This window comes from Pongo pygmaeus, chromosome 15 (assembly GCF_028885625.2).
Source record: "Pongo pygmaeus isolate AG05252 chromosome 15, NHGRI_mPonPyg2-v2.0_pri, whole genome shotgun sequence".
Taxonomy (NCBI): domain Eukaryota; kingdom Metazoa; phylum Chordata; class Mammalia; order Primates; family Hominidae; genus Pongo; species Pongo pygmaeus.
In genome coordinates, this window is record NC_072388.2 from 104,488,866 (window position 1) to 104,508,843 (window position 19,978).

Sequence of the window (19,978 nt, forward strand, 5' to 3'; positions counted from 1 at the left end):
AATATGCTCTTCTAGTTTCTTAAGATGGAACCTTAGGGCTGGGCGCGGTGGCCCAGTAATCCCAGCACTTTGGGAGGCCGAGGTGGGTGGATCAACTGAGGTCAGGAGTTCGAGACCAGCCTGGCCAACATGGTGAAATCCTGTCTCCACCAAAAATATAAAAAATTAGCTGGGCGTGGTAGTGCGCACCTGTAATCCCAGCTGCTTGGGAGGCTGAGGCACGAGAATCGCTTGAACCCAGGAGGTGGAGGTTGCAGTGAGCCGAGATCACACCACTGCACTCCAGCCTGGGCAACACAGCGAGACTCCATCTCAAAAAAGATGGACTCTGGCTGGGCACGGTGGCTCAATGCCTGTAATCCCAGCACTTTGGGAAGCCGAGGCGGGCGGATCACAAGGTCGGGAGATTGAGACCATTCTGCCTAACTTGGTGAAACCCTGTCTCTACCAAAAATACAAAAAATTAGCCGGGTGTGATGTCGGGTGCCTGTAGTCCCAGCTACTCGGGAGGCTGAGGCAGGACAATAGCGTGAACCCAGGAGGCGGAGCTTGCAGTGAGCCGAGATCACGCCACTGCTCTCCATCCTGGGCAACAGAGCGAGACTCCGTCTCGAGGAAAAAAAAAAAAAATGGAATCTTTAGATTGTGTATTTGAATCTTTTTTCTTTTCTGACTTAAGCACTTAATGCTATAAATTCTCATGTCAGAACTGCTTTAGCTGCACCCGGCAGATTGACGTGCTGCATTTTCATTTCCATGCCATTCAGAGTGTTCTCTGATTTCCTTTGAGACTTCCTTTGATCCATAGGTTATTGTTTTTAGTTTCCCAAGCATCGCAAGAGGATTTCCCGCCATCTTTCTGTGATAGATCGCTAGTCTAATACCATTTTGCTCAGAGAATGTATTTATGATATCAGCTCTTTTGTATTTGTGAAGAATTTGTGGTATGACCCAGCATATGGTCTGTCTTGGTTCTTATCACCTCTCAGTCTCTTTCCTCTGTCTTTTTTCCTCTTGCATTTTGTTGAGTAAGAGAGAGTCTATGGGAATCCGGGCAAACCCAGTGGAGTGGGGTGGAGCCAGGGCGAGGGTCCCTGCTGGAGGAGCGCCCCCTCAGGCCAGGCCGTTTAGCGCTTCGGCCAAGTCCCAGGAGACTCTGTTAATGCCTGACTTATTTTGTGATATACTGAGTATGAGAATGCCTTTAAAGCTCACAGGTGGCCTCAGAGTGCACCTTGTGCGCACAAACACTGACGGGCGACAGTGGGCGGTCTGACTGCAGCTCGGGGAATGACTTGAAGGACTCTGACAGAGGTGTCTGTAGTAGACAGGCTTGTCACACTCATTGTTTAAGCTCCATGCCTGTTTACCTAAAAAGCTGGACTTAAAAACATCGAACTTGGAACTCAGAAAAATAAACATCTTCTGGCCTGGGTAGGTGCGTCTTCCAGTGTTGGAAAGCAGACTCATTTCTGGGTTAGTCCTGTGCTGCTTTTTGAGCTACACTGACCCGATCTTGTTTGGAACAGGCCGCCCTGTGCATGACTTGGTCCCATGCAGAATCACGCAGCCCGGTTGGTGACTTTGGTGGCTGTCAGGCACTGCTCGCGTCTGCAGCTCTGTCTGCGGAGAGCACCCCGTGGCCCTGCGTGCACAGCTCCCCCACCCCCGCCTGCACAACTTCCCCCCCACCTCTGCCCGCATAGCTCCCCCACCCCCGCCTGCACAACTTCCCCCCCACCACCTGCACGGCTCCCCCACTGCCCGCCATCCCCTGTCCCCGTTGCACCTCCCACCTGCTGCCCTGCTGTCGAGTCAGGCGCGTCCCACCCAGGGAGCTCTGGTGTCTGCCCCTTGGCTTCTCTCAGCAGCTCAGTGGAGTGTAGACAGTGTCGCCATCATCACCTGAGCAGCCAGGATGGGAGTGGGGTCTCCGTGGTCTCCATTTTACAAATGGGTTGACAGGTGCTCAGGAAGCCCTGTGACGTCCTGAGGCCGCCCAGGCAGTCATACACAGGCTGTATCCATCCAGTGCTCCCGCTGCCTGGGGGCAGGGATGTGTGCTGGAAGGGCCTGGGCCTGCCTTCCCACCGCCATGTCCACACCCAATGCCCAGGGGTGGAGACGGAAGCACGCGGCAGCCACTGTGGCACTGGTGGGTGGCTGCGTTTCATGGCCTGGCTGTGTCTGGCGCCTGTTCTGGTGTTTCACATTCATACTTTGAGGGCCAAGCACCAGCCCAGGAGGTGGGTGCCACAAGTCCAGACTTCCCCAAGGGAAAGTGTCCCCAGCACAGACACAGCCACTCAGAACTTGTTGGTCTTGGAGCCTGAAGCCAGGCGGGGCAGGCAGTGCCATCCCTATCTGGACGGTGGTGCCTTCACCCTTCTACTGTCCTAAGCAAGAAGAAAAATGAGCCAAGCTTCAAAGAGAGCTGTGCCAAGGTTTCCGGAAAGCTTGCCAGTGTGGGCGTTGCACCCCACACACCTTCAGGCATGTGTGGGTGGTGTGGGCATCTTCACAGGATGGATTTGGGGCCCTGGCATGTGTATGGCAGATGCCCCGGGGAGATGGCATGTTCACATGGTGCAGCACTCGGCAGAGTGGAGGGTAGGGTCTACACCCCTCCACTCCTCAGGGACAGAGCCCTGGACACTGGGTGTGTCTTTCAGACTGTCCCTGGCATCTCCAGGTCTCCTGTGGCCTCAGGACAGAATGGCGGAGGTGAAATGAACAGAAGGAAGGTTGGGGGAAAGCGTATCCCAGCCATGGGCAGGGGGGCCTGGGGTGGGCAGGATTTGGGGAGGCTGGGCCTGGGGCTGGATAGGGCCGTGGGAGAGGGGAGGCCTGTGCTCTCACAGCTGGGAGCTGGCTCAGGACTCTCAGATCTTCTCTTTGTGGCCCGTCATCCCTCCTACCTGCCTGTCCACAGGCCCACACTGAGTGAGTTCCATGGGGGGGGCGGGGCTCACCCTCAGGGGCCTTCAGGAGATGGGACCTCTGGCCCGGCAGCCAGCAGATGCTGAGGGGTGCCCACCATGTGCAGGGACAGCTGGGGTGACATCTTGGAGCCCTGTGACGTCCTGGGGCCGTCCAGGCAGTCACACCCCGCCCTGCACCCCAGGTTGCAGGCTCCCGGGGTGACGCAGTGCTGGGACGGCACAGGGCCGCGTTCTGAGGAGAGGGCGGAGCCCCGAGGCTGAGCTGTGCCTTGCCTCACAGGTTGTGCAGCCTGACTCTGAAGAAGCTGGTGGTCTTTAAGGAGCTGGAGAAGGAGCTGATCTCCGTGGTGATCGCTGTCAAGATGCAGGTGAGGCCCCTTGCGCCCCCAGCCGTGGCTGGGTGCTGTGTAGGCTTTCCATGTACCTGGGAGACGAGTCAGGCGGTGCGCTAGCGTGGGGCGTTGTGCCAAAACTGCGGGCAGCCCATGCCATCTCCGGGAGCCGGGGGGCTGGGAATGACAGGATGCTCCTGGGTCCGATCCTGTCCCACACAAGGGAGGCAGGCCCGGCCTTCTGGGATGTGGATGTCACATGCATGGGGCCCTCCCAGGGCAGAGCTGCCCTCGGGTCACCTCACAGTGATAGACGGGCCCCAAGCACCTGGAGCCAGGACTTCCCTGCTGCACTCAGCACCCACTTCCTGTCCACTTTCTGTGGGGTGGAGGGCGTTGGTGGGAGAGCAGAGCAGGGCACTCTGGGAGGTGAGGGCCTAGCCAGAACTCCCAGCCCCTGGTGCCGGGGCCTCTCTCCTGACCCTAGTGGGTCCTGTGACCTCTCGAAGGCTTTGAACAAGTATAGCTGTTCCAGAGGGGTTGTGCTGGTGTCTTCCCCATGCCTGGCCCAGGCCCCGCCCCCTCCTTGGGGTAGAGCTGCCATGACCCTTGTGGCACGGCCTTTGCCCAGTGGCCCAGACAGGGAGGTGTCCCCGCCAACTGTCAAGGCCACCCCTGCCCTTTCAGGGCCGCACGGTTCCAGGTGTGTGGCCTGTACAGGGTCACCTCCAGCGGGCTCTCCCTGGCCGGCACCACTCATGGGCGGGTCTCACCCATGTCCTCAGCATGCAGGAGTGTCCTTCTGTGTGGCCGTCCAGCATGACAGGGTGGGGTCTCAGTGGCTGCTGTGCTCCTGACCCCAGCCCATCAGCTCCTCGAGAATGGGGCCCTGCTCATGGAGCCCGTGTCCAAGGCCCCACACAGGTCCCTGCAGCTGGCCAGATTCCTGACACCTGCTGTGGCTCTGACACGGGGTCTCTGGGCCTCCTGGACCTGCAGAGTAGCACCTGAGCCTCGGCCAGCATGGCTGAGGTCACCAGCCAAGCACTGGGTCTTGAGTGCAAGGAGGCCTGAGGCTTGTTGTCTGTCCCAGTCAATTGCCGCTGTGTGAAACCTATTGCATCTTAAATAAAGGTCTGGAGAAACCCTTTTCCTCGCTGAACATGCTCGTGGGTTAGCAGCAGCCTACGTGTGTGGCGTGTGCTGGTGGCCAGGTTCCCCGGGTGGCGGGGCCTTGCCCCAAGAACTTCCAGAAGTGCGTGGCTAATAGCAGGACCCCAAGAACTTCCAGGAGCGCATGGCTAATAGCAGGACCCCAAGAACTTCCAGGAGCGCGTGGCTAATAGCAGGACCCCAGGAACTTCCAGGAGCGCGTGGCTAATAGCAGGACCTCAAGAACTTCCAGGAGCGCGTGGCTAATAGCAGGACCCCAGGAACTTCCAGGAGCGCGTGGCTAATAGCAGGACCTCAAGAACTTCCAGGAGCGCGTGGCTAATAGCAGGACCCCAGGAACTTCCAGGAGCGTGTGGCTAATAGCAGGACCTCAAGAACTTCCAGGAGTGTGTGGCTAATAGCAGGACCCCAGGAACTTCCAGGAGCGCGTGGCTAATAGCAGGATGGAAGCGTCTCTCTGCCTGCCCTGCCCATGGGTGTGGCCATGCCCAGGGTGCCCAGGACCTGCTGCAGTCTGGCTGCGGGTCATCCCTGGGGAACAGGGAGCTCTCTGTGGGCCATTGCCACCAGGCCATGAGGCTGTGTCTGGACCTCTTGGCTTGAGGGGCAAAGGTCAGTGTCTCATTGGGTCTTCAGAGCAATGCAGAAAGGCATGAAGGCAAGAGTCGACCCCTCACTGGCTTCTGAGTCTGGTGCTGTTGACCTCTAACCTCTGGCATGGGGCCCCCCCAACACTGACGCTGTTCCTTGGCCCCATTCCTCCCTCTGCCTGTCTCTGGTCCTGCCCCAGCCTGTGTCTTGACCGAGAGCTTGGCCCCAGGGCCCTCAGAGCCCCACCTCTCCAGCCCCTCTGTGTAGCCCATGGACTGGCTGCCCATGTCCTCCCTGCCCACCCCAGCTCGGCAGCCATGTGGCCCTTGGCCTCCCTTGATCACCCCCAGTTCCTCATCTGCTTCTCTCAGGGTGTCCTCTCCGCCCAGGCCCCCTGTGGGGGAAGCAGCCAGCCTGGCCCCGCAGCCCCACCTACCCCTCAGCCTTCTCTGGCATGCACCTTCGCCTCACTGGCTGGTGGCACACACTGTCCTTTTCCCGACACAGCTGGGTCCCTGCAGGCCCTCTCAGTGGGGAATGCTAAGAGGGACCCGACGCAGAGCACATTTGCGGGGAAACATCTCTGAAGGGTCAAGGGGAGGGGCAGGGAGAGCCCAGACCACAACGCAGGGGCAGCTGGGGAGAGGAGAGGGGACAGGAGGGCTGGCCGAGGAGAGCCGCGCTGCCCCTTGCCGCGCTGCCCCTTGCCGCGCTGCACGTGAGGCCCCAGCGCAAGGGTAGGACCAGAGCCCCCCATGGACGTCTCATGGAGCCCGAGTACTGCCATGCGGGCCACCCGCACCTGTTCTGAGGCGCCGCTGCTCCCACCCAAACCTGGTCTGGCCCCAGGCTTCTGTTGTCTGTCCTGGATCCCCGCCCGCCCTCCAGCCACCTGGCACCTCTCATCCACTGTGTCCTGCGTGCCGGCCTCCGGGAACCTCTTATCCACTGTGTCCCGTGTGCCGGCCTCTGGGAACCTTGTGCCTGGGACCCCACAGCGGCTGCTTGTTTCTTGGAGCACAAGGTCCCTGAGCTCATCCTTGTTGGGATGGTCCCATTTAAAACAACACTGCGATAAGCACGTTCAATCCATTAGGAATCTATTTTGATATAAAGTTTGCGGTTGGGGTCTTGTTTTCTGTCATGCAGATGACTCGTTATCCGTTTAGCACAGGTGTGTATGATGTCTCCTGCTGGCCTGAAGCTCACTGGGTATAAACTGTGTTTCAGGTGGTCATGCATTTCCTGCACCTACATCTAGGCATCTACTACCCTCATTTTTGTGACAGCATCTCCGTATTTTAAGTATCGTATCTCTGTATGTTTTATTTTCTGAGAGGACCAGTCATCCCTGAGCATTCTTCCTTTTAGAAAATGGTTTAGGCCAGGTGCGGTGGCTCATGCCTGTAATCCCAGCACTTTGGGAGACCAAGGAGGGTGGATTGCTTGAACTCAGGAGTTGGAGACCAGTCTGGGCAATATGACTAATCCTCGTCTCTTAACAAAATACAAAAATTATTGTATATTTTTTTGTGGTGGTACATGCCTGTAGTCCCAGGTACTAGGGAGACTGAGGCTGGAGGATTGCCTGAGCCTAGGAGGTCAAGGCTGTAGTGAATTGAGATCGAGCTACTGCCCCACAGCCTGGGTGACAGAGTGAGACCCTTTCTCAAAAAAAAAAAAAAAAAAAAAAAAAAGCTTTAAGCCAAGCATGGAGGCACATGCCTGTAGGCTGAGCTACTTAGGAGGCTGAGGCAGGAGCATTGCTTGAGCCTGGGAGCTCAACTCCAGCCTGAGTAACACAGCGAGACCTGTCTCTCAAAACCGAAACCAGAAGAGGCTTGGTGCCTCCAGATTTGTTCTGCCAGACAGACTTGGGCAGCGCAGTCAGGTGCTGCTGCACCTGATCGTGGAATCTCTTTTGTGATCGCGTTAACTTTAGCAGGGACCACTCCTGGTTTCTCTCTCGTGTCTTAGGGCAGATTCCTGGAGGTGGAACCTGTGGGCCGAAGGGTCTCGATGTTTTTAAGGTTCTTGAGAAAGATGCCAGGGCACCTCTGAGAATTATCCCAGCCTGTGCCTACCACCCCCAGACTGCAGGGCTGCAATCCTGCCAGTTTTAGAGTGCAGGAGTCACGGTGTCTTTGCCTGGTTTCCTGCTGATATGCAGTCCTTTGAGCTAGAACAGGTCTTGCTTAATCACAGGGCTCCAAACGAATCCTGCGGTCCCATGAGATTGTGCTGCCCCCCAGTGGACAAGTGGAGACAGACCTGGCCCTGACCTTCTCCTTGCAGGTGAGTCTTTCACCAGTGGAGATGACACCCTCATCACTCTCCCCTGGGGAGACGGGCACCCTCATCACTGTCCCCTGGGGTGACGGGCACCCCCTCATCACTGTCCCCTGGGGAGACGGGCACCCCCTCATCACTGTCCCCTGGGGTGACGGCCCCCCCTCATCACTGTCCCCTGGGGTGACGGGCCCCCCTCATCACTGTCCCCTGGGGAGATGTGTATCCCTCATCACTGTCCCCTGGGGTGACGGGCCCCTCTCATCACTGTCCCCTGGGGTGACGGGCTCCTCTCATCACTGTCCCCTGGGGAGATGTGTATCCCTCATCACTGTCCCCTGGGGTGACAGGCCCCCCTCATCACTGTCCCCTGGGGAGATGTGTATCCCTCATCACTGTCCCCTGGGGTGATGGGCCCCTCTCATCACTGTCCCCTGGGGTGACGGGCCCCTCTCATCACTGTCCCCCGGGGAGATGTGTATCCCTCATCACTGTCCCCCTGGGTGACGGGTCCCCCTCATCACTGTCCCCCGGGGAGACAGGCCCCCCTCATCACTGTCCCCCGGGGAGACGGGCCCCCCTCATCACTGTCCCCCGGGGAGACGGGCCCCCCTCATCACTGTCCCCCGGGGTGACGGGCCCCCCTCATCACTGTCCCCCGGGGTGACGGGCCCCCCTCATCACTGTCCCCCGGGGTGACGGGCCCCCCCATCACTGTCCCCCGGGGTGACGGGCCCCCCTCATCACTGTCCGCCGGGGAGACGGGCCCCCCTCATCACTGTCTCCCGGGGTGACGGGCCCCCCTCATCACTGTCCCCCGGGGTGACGGGCCCCCCTCATCACTGTCCCCCGGGGTGACGGGTCCCCCTCATCACTGTCCCCTGGGGTGAGAGCATTTGTCTCATCATTGCCACCAGTGTCCTGTGTTACTGCAGATCTTCTGTTGATTATGGTTTATTCTTAAATGATTAGAAAATTTGTTTTGGTTTATTAGGTTGAGTTTTTCTTTGTTTGTTTGTTTGTTTTTGAGATGGAGTCTCTCCTTGTCACCCAGGCTGGTACAGTCTTGGCTCACTGCAACCTCCACCTCCTGGGTTCAAGCGATTCTCTTGCTTCAGCCTCCCGAGCAGCTGGGATTACAGGCACACACCACCACACCCGGCTAATTTTTGTATCTTTAGTTGAGACGGGGTTTCACCATGTTTGCCAGGCTGGTCTCGAACTCCTGACTGCATGATCTGCCTGCCTCAGCCTCCCAAAGTGCTGGGATTACAGGCATGAGACACCATGCCCGGCCTAGTTTTTTATTCCTTATCTATGATAAAGAGAATGTAAGGCCGGGTGCGGTGGCTCATGCCTGTAATCCCAGCACTTTAGGAGGCCAAGGCAGGTGGCAGGAGAATCACTTGAACCCGGGAGGTGGAGGTTGGTTGCAGTGAGCTGAGATCATGCCATAGTACTCCAGCCTGGGGGACAGAGTGAGACTGCATCTCAAAAAAAAGAGAGAATGTAATAATGAGGGCAAAAAAACCACTTATTGAGTCAAGGCTATTTTGCTCTTCTATTTAGAAAGATAGGGGAAACTCAGAGTTCACAAGCAATCCCAGCTGTTCGGGAGGCTGAGGCAGGAGGATTGCTTGAACCCGGGAGGTGGAGGTGACAGTGAGCCCGGCTAATTTTTGTATTTTTGTAGAGATGGGGTTTTGCCATGTTGGCTAGGGTGGTCTCGAACTTCCTACCTCAGGTGATCCGCCCAGCTTGGCCTCCCAAAGTGCTGGGATTACAGGTGTGAGCCACTGCGCCCGGCCCGGTGCTCCGTGGTTTGGGGGTTTTGATAGGCATGCTCAGGCATGTCAGCGCCACCCCAGTTAGGGTGGTGAACAGCCCCATCTTCCCCTAAGTATTTAAACTGATTTTTATTTGTGAACTCTGAGTGTCTAAGAGATACTTGTGAACATCAGCTTGCTGGAGCCCTGCTGGACAGGGAGCCTGTGGTGAGACGTGCAGGTGAGTTGGGTGCACAGGGGGCCTTGGAGGGAGAGCCCTCCCCGCCCTGTGTGCCCCTCATGGAAAAGCATCCTGGGTCATACCTTGCTGATCGCCTCAGGCACATGAGCCGCCGCGCTGTTTCCGAGTGTCTACAGGCGTGCTCGGCCATCCCGGACACTGCAGCACATAGTCCTTGTCCGCCTGCCAAGGCTGTTAGCATGGAGCGGAGCCCTCGGGGCCTGAGCCCTGGCAACTGGTTCACTCTTGGTTGTGTTGGGTAAAGGAAGGGCCCTGGGGACCGGCATGCCACTGGAATGAACTTGGGGGCCCGTCTGTGGGTGCCCTTCCGACCGCATGGGCAGCAGGTTGGCCTGGCTGCAGGGTGCAGGGTGGCTGGGCCGTCAGAGGCCATGATGCTGCCTGGGGCCGGTGCACCCTCAGCTGCCACTCGCACTTGTGCCCACAGTATCCTCACTTCTTGAAGAGGGAAGGCAACAAGCTTCAGATCATGCTGCAGCGCAGAAAGCGCTACAAGAACAGAACCATCCTGGGCTACAAGACGCTGGCCGCGGGCTCCATCAGCATGGCTGAGGTGAGTGCTCCGACTGGCGTGGCCTGCGTCGGGCTGGCCACCCGGGTACCAGAGCATTCGCCCATGGGAGATGGAGATGTCTCTCCCGGGTCTAGATGTCCAGGGATCAGATGAAAATGATGAGAGGAGCCTGGCAGCTGGGCTCCACCGTAAGGGCCAGGTGCAGCCCCAGGTGGTGCTTCCTCTCTGACCTTCCCTTGCCGCCTAGCATGGCTCCCCACATGCCTGCAGCCGCACACACTCCCCTCTAACGAGCCTATCCTGCCGTTCAGTGGAGGCTGGCTTTTGGGTTGGGCTGCTCTGGAGTCCTTCCCATGGAGGAATCGCTGCTGTCCCCGCACTGCGGGTGCATCCTGTGATGGGTTCGTGTCCGTGTCCTGCTCAGCACGTGCTCTGGCTCAGGATTGGCTGAGCAGGAGCAGGACAGGCGTCAGTTCTGTGCAGGGGCTAGCGACGATACCCGAGCAGGGCGGGGGCGGCACCCAGAGGTCAGAGGGGGTGGCTGGAGTTCCCTGGAGGGGAAAGAAGGGGAAGTACCTCAAAAGGAAAAGAAACAGCCAAGCAGCAGCCCACCTTGCTCCAGAGGACCCAGCGTTCCAAGGAGGCTGCGGTAGGGCGTGGGGGCACGGGAGAAGACACCCCAGGCTGAGGTCTCAGACTTTCTCATGGACCCTTTCGGGGCTGCAAGATTGGCTCTGGGAGAAGGGGCAGCCCAGGGCCCCAGACCCATTTGTCTCTTTTGCTTCAGAACTTTCCCCATCATGGGGTTGTGTTCAGGGGTCCAGGGGCTGCGGGCATGAGTGGTGCTTGGGGCATGTGAAGCTGTGTCACTGCCTGCCTGGGGCCTGGGAAGGTCAGCCAGCGCAGCCCCTCATTGGGAGCCGGAGCTGCCAGAGCCCCCCAGCCCCTCTTCTTCCCACTTTGTCCCCCTGCTCCTGGGGCTTGGGGCTAGGACAGTGGGGATGCCCACTTGTAGCTGATTCCCCCACACCCCCCAGCCCCAGCCTGCAGGCCTTCTGTCTCCCAGGTCGAGCGCTAGGTCCCCCAGATCCTCACACATCCCCACTTACGCATCCAGGACAAGTGCCAAGCACTATGCTGGGCTTCGCCCTCCCTGCTGCCCCGGGAGATGGGAGCGTGGAGGGTACAGGAAGCAGCAGTGGCGTCCTGAGGCCTCGCTTCTCCGTGCCGCCACAGGGCCTCAGACAAGCCTTGCGGTCTTCCCAGTTCCTTCGGCAAACCACGGACAGCACGGGGGGACCAGGCCTCCAGGCTGCACTTCCCAGGGCCCTGGGACCCCTCTGGTGGCCTGGAGCTGCCTGTCATCCCAGCCTCCCTCCTGCAGGCTGAGCGATGGGTGAACAGGTGGCTCAGGGATGCTCTCTGGACTGTGAGAGCCTCCTGGGAGCCGCCGCATGCTTCCTGTGGAGCAGGAGGATCCAGGCACTATGGGGAGGTCATGCAGGCTCTGTCTCCCATTAGCCATGCAGTTGATGTCCTGCTGATCCCTGCCAGTCCCTGTGAGCTCCTGCCCCGGGCCGCTCCACCCACGTCTCTCAGTCTGCACCCCAGTGCCCCAGGCCGCTCCTCCCAGCCCCTCTCAGCACTGGTGCTTCTGTGTTTGGCGTCCTTGCCCTGAATGCTGGCCTCTGCTCCCAGGCCCCTCCCTCGCCTGTCCTCCCAGCCTTGGGCTGTCCCCTCCTGATCCCCGGAGAGAGGCTGGAGCAACCTTCCCCCACCCCAGGTCACACCAGCCACATCGTCTGCTGCTTGAGATCCCATCATCTGTTCTTCGCTCTTGGCAGAAAAGCCTCACCCTTGGATGTAGTTCCAGTGCCCTGCCCCTGAGCCTGTGGCCCCCACCCCAAGGCTCCCTCTCCCCGCACCTGTGGCTTCCAAAGCCAAGGTCACCTGACTGCTCCTCGCTCTCCCCTCCACCGTCTCCTCCAGGCCCTCAGGGCGTCCTTCCACCTTCCACTGGCAGCCTGGTCCCAGAACCTCGTTGGGTCCTGCCATGTGTCCCCGAGCACCAGGGTGGTTCATGGGCTCCCTGTGTCCTGCCACCTTTGGGGGCTGGTTCCCACCTGTGAGCGTTGCTGGCTTGTTAAGAGTGTGAACACGGGAGATTGCGGAGGCGGGACAGTCCCGCGGGCACAGACGGACACAGGTGGCAGAGGTGGGGGGCTCTCACCAGCTGGGCTCAGGCAGCTGTGCCGTGGGGGCTTGCTGGCTCCGAGACTGCACGCCTGAGACAGAGGTGAGGGCATGGGTGCTGCCATAGGGACTGTCATGAGAGTAGGGTGTTGGTGAGGCTGGCACCATGCATTTGAGAGTAGTGCTCGGCTGGGGGGAAGGGTCCTTGAGGGCACAGGGTGGGGTGAGGCGGGCCGTTGGGCAGACTCGAGGCCAGGGCTGAGAGTGTGGTGGGAGAGGATGCGGGGGGCACCTGCCCAGGACCTGCAGGCTGTGGGGAGAGCAGGAGGCGATGGCTGTGGGGACACAGGTGTCACCTCACTTCAAATGGGTGCACATGCAGGGGGCAGGAGGGGCTGGGAGCAGCCTGGGCCCCTGCCACACCATAGCTCTGCCCTCACTGGGCACTCATTCTGTGTGAGCTGAGGCCCAGAGCTCTGGACTTACTCTGAGGCTGAGGAAGTGGAGTCCAAGGTGGCCCAGGGTAGAGGCCGGGCCTCACGGGTGCCAGGAGCTGGACGCCGGCGTGGGGTGGCTTAGGTCTGCAGGCTGACCAGCAGTTCTGGCTGAGACCATCAGGAGTGACCGCAGCCCCAGGGCCTGCTTGGCACGCGCCTCTGCCTGCCACCTCTCAGGAAGCTTGAGCTGACTGCAGGTGGTCCCTCTCAGAGGCAGCTCCGCAGAGGCAGGTGTGCGGTGGGGGCAGACGTGGGGCCTTCTGTGGTGTGGCTCTCGAAACTCACCCCAGCACCCGTGGAGGGAGTGTGTAGGAGTGGGCGTTTGTGTGGCCAGACCACCCTGGGGCCGCAGCCTGGGGGACGCAGGCATGCCCAAAGGGACCTGTGAGGGGCGGGCGGCTCATGGTGGGACACAGGAAGACCTCAGGGTAAGGACAGCGCAGGAGCGTCACCCTGACCGTTTGCATGCTGGATTCCCTTTAGTTTCTCTCTCTGAGTGTCTGCACGGCCACAGGCTGCTGATGACAGCCCAGTCAGGTGTGGGCTGCATATCCATGGGTGACCCCGTGAGAATATGATGGCACTGGACTCTTCCTGTCTCCTGATGACATGGTAGCCATCGTAACACCATAGCACAGTTACTTTATTCCTGTATGAACTCAGTGTGGCCCAAGTGTCCAGGGCCTGGTCACACACATGTCCACCCCTACACGGCAGTGCATGGCGACCTCCCAGGCCTTCGCGTTACTCAACTCACCCACCAGCTCGTCCAGAGCCACCTCCAGCCCCACAGGCTCTGCTGTCATCAGTGCCCTATTCATAGGCACCACTTTATATCTTTTATACTTTATTTTTACTGTGCTTTTTTTTTTGCTTTTTATTTTTTAATTTTTTTTCGTGACGTGGTCTCACTTTTATAGTGCAGCGGCGTGATCTCAGCTCACTGCAACCTCCACCTCCCGGGTTCAAGTGATTCTCCTGCCTCCGCCTCCTGAGTGGTTGGGATTACAGGTGCTTGTCATCACGCCCAGCTAATTTTTGTATTTTTAGTGGAGACAGGGTTTCACCCTGTTGTCCAGGCTGGTCTTGAACTCCTGACCTCAAGTGATCTGTCTATCTGGGCCTCCCAAAGTGTTGGTATTTCTTTTTTTTTTTTTTTTTTTTTTTTGAGATAGAGTCTCGCTCTGTTGCCCAAGCTGGAGTGCAGTGGTGCGATCTCAGCTCACTGCAAGCTCCGCCTCCCAGGTTCACGCCATTCTCCTGCCTCAGCCTCCCAAGTAGCTGGGACTACAGGCGCCTGCCACTACGCCCGGCTAATTTTCTGTATTTTTAGTAGAGACAGAGTTTCACCGTGTTAGCCAAGATGGTCTCAATCTCCTGACCTCGTGATCCGCCCACCTTGGCCTCCCAAAGTGCTGGGATTACAGGTGTGAGCCACCGTACCCGGCCAAGTGTTGGTATTTCAAGCATGAGCCACCGTGCCCAGGCTACTTTTTCTGTGTTTAAATGTGTTTAGACACGTAAATACTTACCATGTGTAACAGTTGCCTGCAGTATTCAGTGCAGTAACATGCTTTACAGGTCTGTGGCCTAGGAGCAGGAGGCTGTCTCTCATACAGGCCGACCTTGAAGGTATTGTGTGTTCAGTTCTAGGCCACCCCAATAAAAACGGATATTGAAATAAAGTGAGTCACACAAATTTTGTGGTTTTTCAGTGCATATAAAAGTTATGTTTACGCTGTACCGTAGTCTGTTAAGTGTGCAATAGCATTATGTCAAAAAATATATACATACATTAATTTTAAAATATTGCTAAAGCCGGGTGCGGTGGCTCATGCCTGTAATCCTAGCACTTTGGGAGGCCAAGGCGGGTGTATCACCTGAGGTCAGGTGTTCGAAACCAGCCTGGCCAATATGGTGAAATGTCGTCTCTACTAAAAATACAAAAAAAAACTAGCCAGGCGTTGTGGCTCACACCTGTAATCCCAGCTACTAGGGAGGCTGAAGCAGGAGAATCACTTTAACTCGGGAGGCGGAGGTTGCAGTGAGCTGAGATCATGCCACTGCATTCTAGCCTGGGTGACAGAGTAAGACTTTGTCTCAAAAAAATAAAAAATAAAAAAAAAAGCTAACAATCATCTGAGCCTTCGGGGAGTTGTAACCCTTTGGCTGGTGGGGGTCCTCAGTGTGGACGGCTGCTGACCGATCAGAGTGTTGGTTGCTGAAGGCTGGGGTGCCTGTGGCAATTTCTTAAATAAGACAAAAAAGAAGTTTCCTGCATACTTGACTCTTCTTTTCGCAAAATAGTTCCCTGTAGCATGCGGTGCTGTTTGGTACCGTTTTACCCACCATTCTTTCAGAATTGAAGTCAGTCCTCTGAAACCCCGTTACTGCGTTACTAACCCAGATGGTGGCATCTCCTAAGTCCTGTGCTGTCACTCCACAGCGTTCACAGCATCCTTACCAGGAGCAGATTCCATCTTGAGAAACCACTGTCGTTGCTCATCCATAAGAAGCTACTTCTTATCAGCTGAAGTTTCTTCATGAGACTGCAGCAATTCAGCCACATCCTCAGGCTCTGCTTCTAATTCCAGTTCTCTTGCTATTTCCACCACATGTGCAGTTCCTTCCTGCACTGAAGCCTTGAACCCTCAAAGCCATCCATGAGAGAGTTGGAATCCACTTCTCCCAAATTCCTGTCGATGTTGATATCTCAACCTTTTCCCATGAATCACAGATGTTCTTCATGGCATCAAGAATGGTGAATCCAGGCCATGTGCGGTGGCTCACACCTGTAATCCCAGCACTGTGGGAGGCCAAGGTGGGCGGATCATTTGAGGTCAGGAGTTCTAAACCAGCCTGGCCAATATGGTGAAACACTGTCTCTGCTAAAAATACAAAAAAAGAAAAAGAAAAAAAAAAAAAGGCTGGGCACGGTGGCTCACGCCTGTAATCTCAGCACTTTGGGAGGCTGAGGTGGGTGGATTACCTGAGGTCAGGAGTTCGAGACCAGCCTGGCCAACATGGTGAAACCTTGTCTCTACTAAAAGTATAAAAATTAGCCAGGTGTGGTGGAGGTCGCCTGTAATCCCAGCTACTCAGTAGGCAGAGGCAGAAGAATCCGTTGAACCTGGGAGGCGGAGGTTGCAGTGAGCTGAGATTGCACCAGTGCATTCCAGCCCGGGTGACAAGAGTGAGACTCTGTCTCAAAATAAACAAACAAAAAAATTAGTGGGCCGGGTTCAATGGCTCACGCCGGTAATCCCAGCACTTTGGGAGGCCAAGGAAGGCAGGTCACCTGAGGTCGGGAGCTCGAGACCAGCCTGACCAACATGGAGAAACCCCGTCTCTACTAAAAATACAAAATTAGCTGGGCGTGGTGGCACATGCCTGTAATTCCAGCTACTCAGGACGCTGAGGCAGGAGAATTGCTTGAACCCAGGAGGCGGAAGTTGCAGTGAGCCAAGATCATGACATTGCACTCCCGCCTGGGCGCCAAGAGTGAGATTTCGTCTCAAACAAACAAACAAAAAAACGAATTAGTGGAGCGTGGTGGCAGGCACCTAAAGTCCCAGCTATTCAGGAGGCTGAGGCAGGAGAATTGCTTGAACCTGGGAAGTGGAGGTTATAGTGAGCTGAGATCGCGCCATTGCACTCCAGCCTGGGCAACAAGAGTGAGAATCTGTCTAAAAAAAAAAAAGAATGGGCCAGGCGTGGTGGCTCACGCCTGTAATCCCAGCACTTTGGGAGGCCAAGCCGGGCAAATCACAAGGTCAGGAGATCAAGACCATCCTGGCTAACATGGTGAAACCCCGTCTCTACTAAAAATATAAAAAATTAGCTGGGTGTGGTGGCAGGCGCCTGTAGTCCCAGCTACTTGGGAGGCTGAGGCAGGAGAATGGTGTGAACCTGGAGGCGGAGCTTGCAGTGAGCCGAGATCGCACCACTGCACTCCAGCCTGGGCGACAGAGAGCGAGACTCCGTCTCAAAAAAAAAAGAAAAAAAAAGAATGGTGAGTCATTTCCAGGGGGTTTCCAATTTACCTTGCCCAGATCCATCAGAGGAATCACTGTCTATGGCAGCTATAGCCTTATGAATGAAATACGTTTTTTTAAATAATAAGACTTGAGGCCGGGCGCAGTGGCTCACGCCTGTATTCCCAGCACTTTGGGAGGCCAAGGCAGGTGGATCATCTGAGGTCAGGAGTTCAAGACCAGCCTGACCAACATGTTGAAATGCCATCTCTACTAAAAATATAAAAATTAGCCGGGCGTGGTTGCTGTAATCCCAGCTACTCAGGAGGCTGAGGCAGGAGAATCACTTGAACCCAGGAGGCAGAGGTTGTAGTGAGCCAAGATCGCGTCATTGCACTCCAGCCTGGGCGACACAGCGAAACTCCAACTCAAATAATAATAATAATAATAATAATAATAATAATAATAATAGTAAGACTTGAAAGTTGAAATGACTCCTTGATGCATGGGCTGCCTGATGGATGTCGTGTGAGCAGCCATGAAAACAACATTTGTCTCCTGCGAGTTTCCATCAGAGCTCTTGGGTGACCAGGTCATGTCAATGAGCAATCACATTTTGAAAGGAACCTTTTTTTCCCCAAGCATAGGTCTCACAGTGGGCTTAAAACATTCAGCCAATTGTGCTGTAAACAGATGTGCTGTCATCCAGGCTTTGTTGTTCCATTTTCAGAACACAGACAGTCGATTTTGTGTAATTCTTAAGGGCCCTAGGATTTCGGGAATGGTAAATGAGCATTGGCTTCAACTTAAAGTCACCAGCTGCCTTCACTCCTAACAAGAGAGGCAGCCTGTCCTTTGAAGCTTTGAAGCCAGGCATCGACTTCTCCTCTCTAGCTATGAAAGTCCTAGATGGCATATTCTTCCAGTGGAAGGCTGTTTCATCTACGTTGAAAATCTGTTGTTTAGTGCAGCCACCTTTGTCAAGATCTGAACTACATCTTCTAGAGAACTCGCTGCAGCTTCTCCGTCAGCACTTGCCGCTTCACCTCGCATCTCTGTTATGGAGACAGCTGCTTTACTAAAACCTCATGAACCAACTTCTGCCGGCTCCAGACTTCTGCTGCAGCCTCCTTGCCTCTCTCAGCCTTCATAGAGGTGAAGGGAGTCAGGGCCTTGCTCCGGATGAGGCTTTGGCTTAAAGGAGTGTTGTCTGGTTCGATCTTCCATCCCGGCCACTCACTCTCTCCACATCATCACTGAGGCTGCTTTGCTGATTCTTGTTCCTGTGTTCACTGGAGCAGCACTTTTCCTTTCCCTCAGGAGCTTTCTCTTTGCATTCACTGCTTGGTGATTTAGTATAAGAGGCCTCGCCTTCACCCTGTCTCGGCTCTGATGTGCCTTCCTCACTAAGCTCAGTCATTCTAGGTTCTCATTGAAACAGATGTGCAACCCCTCCTTTCACTTGCACACTTAGGGGCCCATAGAGTTAGTAATTGGCCTAATTTCCATATTGTTGTGTCTCGGAAGAGGCCCGAGGAGAGACAGAGACACGGGAATGGCCGGTGGGCTGAGCAGTCAGAACGCACACATCTACTGATTAAGTTCACCGTCTTACATGGGTGATGTTCATGGTGCCGCAAAGCAACTGCAATAGTCACACCGTAGCTCACTGATCACAGATCACCATACAGATATAATAATAGTGAAGAAGTTTGAAATATTGGGAGAATTACCAAAATGTGACACAGAGACACCAAGTGAACACGTGCTGTTGGAAAAGTGGCACTGATAGACTTGCTTGATGCAGGGTTGCCAAAAGCCTTCACTGTAAAAAACAAAAGATCAGCAAAGTGCAGTAAAGCAGAGTGAGGGCTGCAGCCTGGGTGCGTGGTGGGCGGCTGCCCGGGTGCGCGGTGGGCGGTGGCCTGGGTGCGCGGTGGGCGGCACCATCCAGGCTTGCGTACTGTGATGCTGGCAAGATGACGAGGTCTCCTCACCATGCATGTCTCAGAACATGCCTCTGTCGTTACGTGGTGCATGACTATTTGTTTTTGCAAAATTTTTATTATACTATTTGTACAATTAAGTGTGACATCCTGAGCAATTTTTTTTCTTTTTTTTTTTTTTTTTTTTTTTTTGAGACAGGGTCTTACTTTGTCACCCAGGCTGGAGTGCAGTGGTGTGATCTTGGCTCACTGCAGCCTCAAGCCCCTGGGCCCAAGCAGTCCTTCTACCTCAGTCCCCAAGTAGCTGGGACTATGGGTGCGCACCACCATGCCCGGCTAATTTTTTATGCTTTCTGTAGAGACAGAGTTTCGCCATGTTGCCCAGGCTGGTCTCAAACTCCTGAGCTCAAGCCATCCACCTGCCTCAACCTCCCAAAGTGCTAGGTTTACAGGCGTGAGCCATTGTGCCCGGCCTCAATTTTCCATGTCACTAAAATCTATTTGAAAATGGAAGAGGGAAGAGCCTGTCAGGGTCAGGGGTGGAGGGAGCTGGGCCCTGGGGCCACCCTCATTGGTAAGGCAGCTCCAGCCCTTTGCTGAGGATCGCTGAGCATCCACAGAGCATCTGCTGGACTAACCCGGGAGGGTGGTCTCAGGGTCAGCAGGGGCAGGAGTGGGAATGGCCACAGTCCAGGACAGTGACCTTCCAGCCAGCATCACCCCAGGGGAGTGCCCAGCTCAGGGGTGGCTGGCCCCTTGGCAGGAGGACGCAAGCCCCAAGGAGCACTGTCAGAAGGAGAGGAACATGCAGCCTGGAGCGTGGGGGCCTGGGACTTCCAGGGCCTGCAGATATCAAAATAGTGTTCACATAAAGGTCGACGACAGGCTGAGTGGAGCGGGGGCTAATCAACAACCCGCCCCTGGCCCGCTGTGGGCACAGCAGAGCATTCCCACTAGAGCCAGCTGCAGGGATCCCGGCAAAAGCATCTTTGGTAAGAGGCCCCGTTCCTTTCTGCCCTCCCACCTGAAGGAGGAAGTGAGCAGGGTTTTCTTGGGAGAAAAAGGGCCCAGACCCCTCTGAGCCCCATGGAGGTTGGTGTGAGCAGGTGTAGTGCCGCCTGAGCCCCACCTCGATTCCTCCAGGATCCCGGCCCAGCAGTCCCCTCCCCACTGAGCTCATTTTATTGGGATGCCCAGCAAGGGCTCAGCATTTCTGAACGAGGGCTTCTGAGCTTACAGGTTCTCACCCCTGTGTGACACTGAGACCCCGCCGCATCGGATGTCACTCTGAGAAGGCGACTCAGGGTGCTGGGGGCCTGGACAACAGCAGCCTCCAAGTGCATGAGGCTGCGTGTGCCCCGGTGGGTTATGGGCACGAGGGCATCAGCAGTGGGTGCGAGTGTTGGCAGAAGCTGCTAGCTGCTCTTCGTCATTTTCTGAAATGAAGGTGAGGGCAAATGTAAACTTTTAAACATTTTTTTACCTTGATTAATTGAATT

General features: G+C 56.2%; 1 protein-coding gene across 8 annotated transcripts in view; it reads left to right on the top strand.

The window, feature by feature from the left end:
• Positions 1–19,978, top strand: part of PACS2 (phosphofurin acidic cluster sorting protein 2) — an 83,579-nt gene that overhangs the window by 32,302 nt on the left and 31,299 nt on the right. For all 8 annotated transcript variants that reach the window (XM_063652100.1, XM_063652099.1, XM_063652102.1 and 5 more), the window contains exons 2-4: positions 3,223–3,310; positions 7,244–7,333; positions 9,783–9,908. In XM_063652100.1, coding sequence (XP_063508170.1) covers positions 3,223–3,310; positions 7,244–7,333; positions 9,783–9,908 — 304 coding nt within the window. The remainder of the gene's footprint in view (positions 1–3,222; positions 3,311–7,243; positions 7,334–9,782; positions 9,909–19,978) is intronic.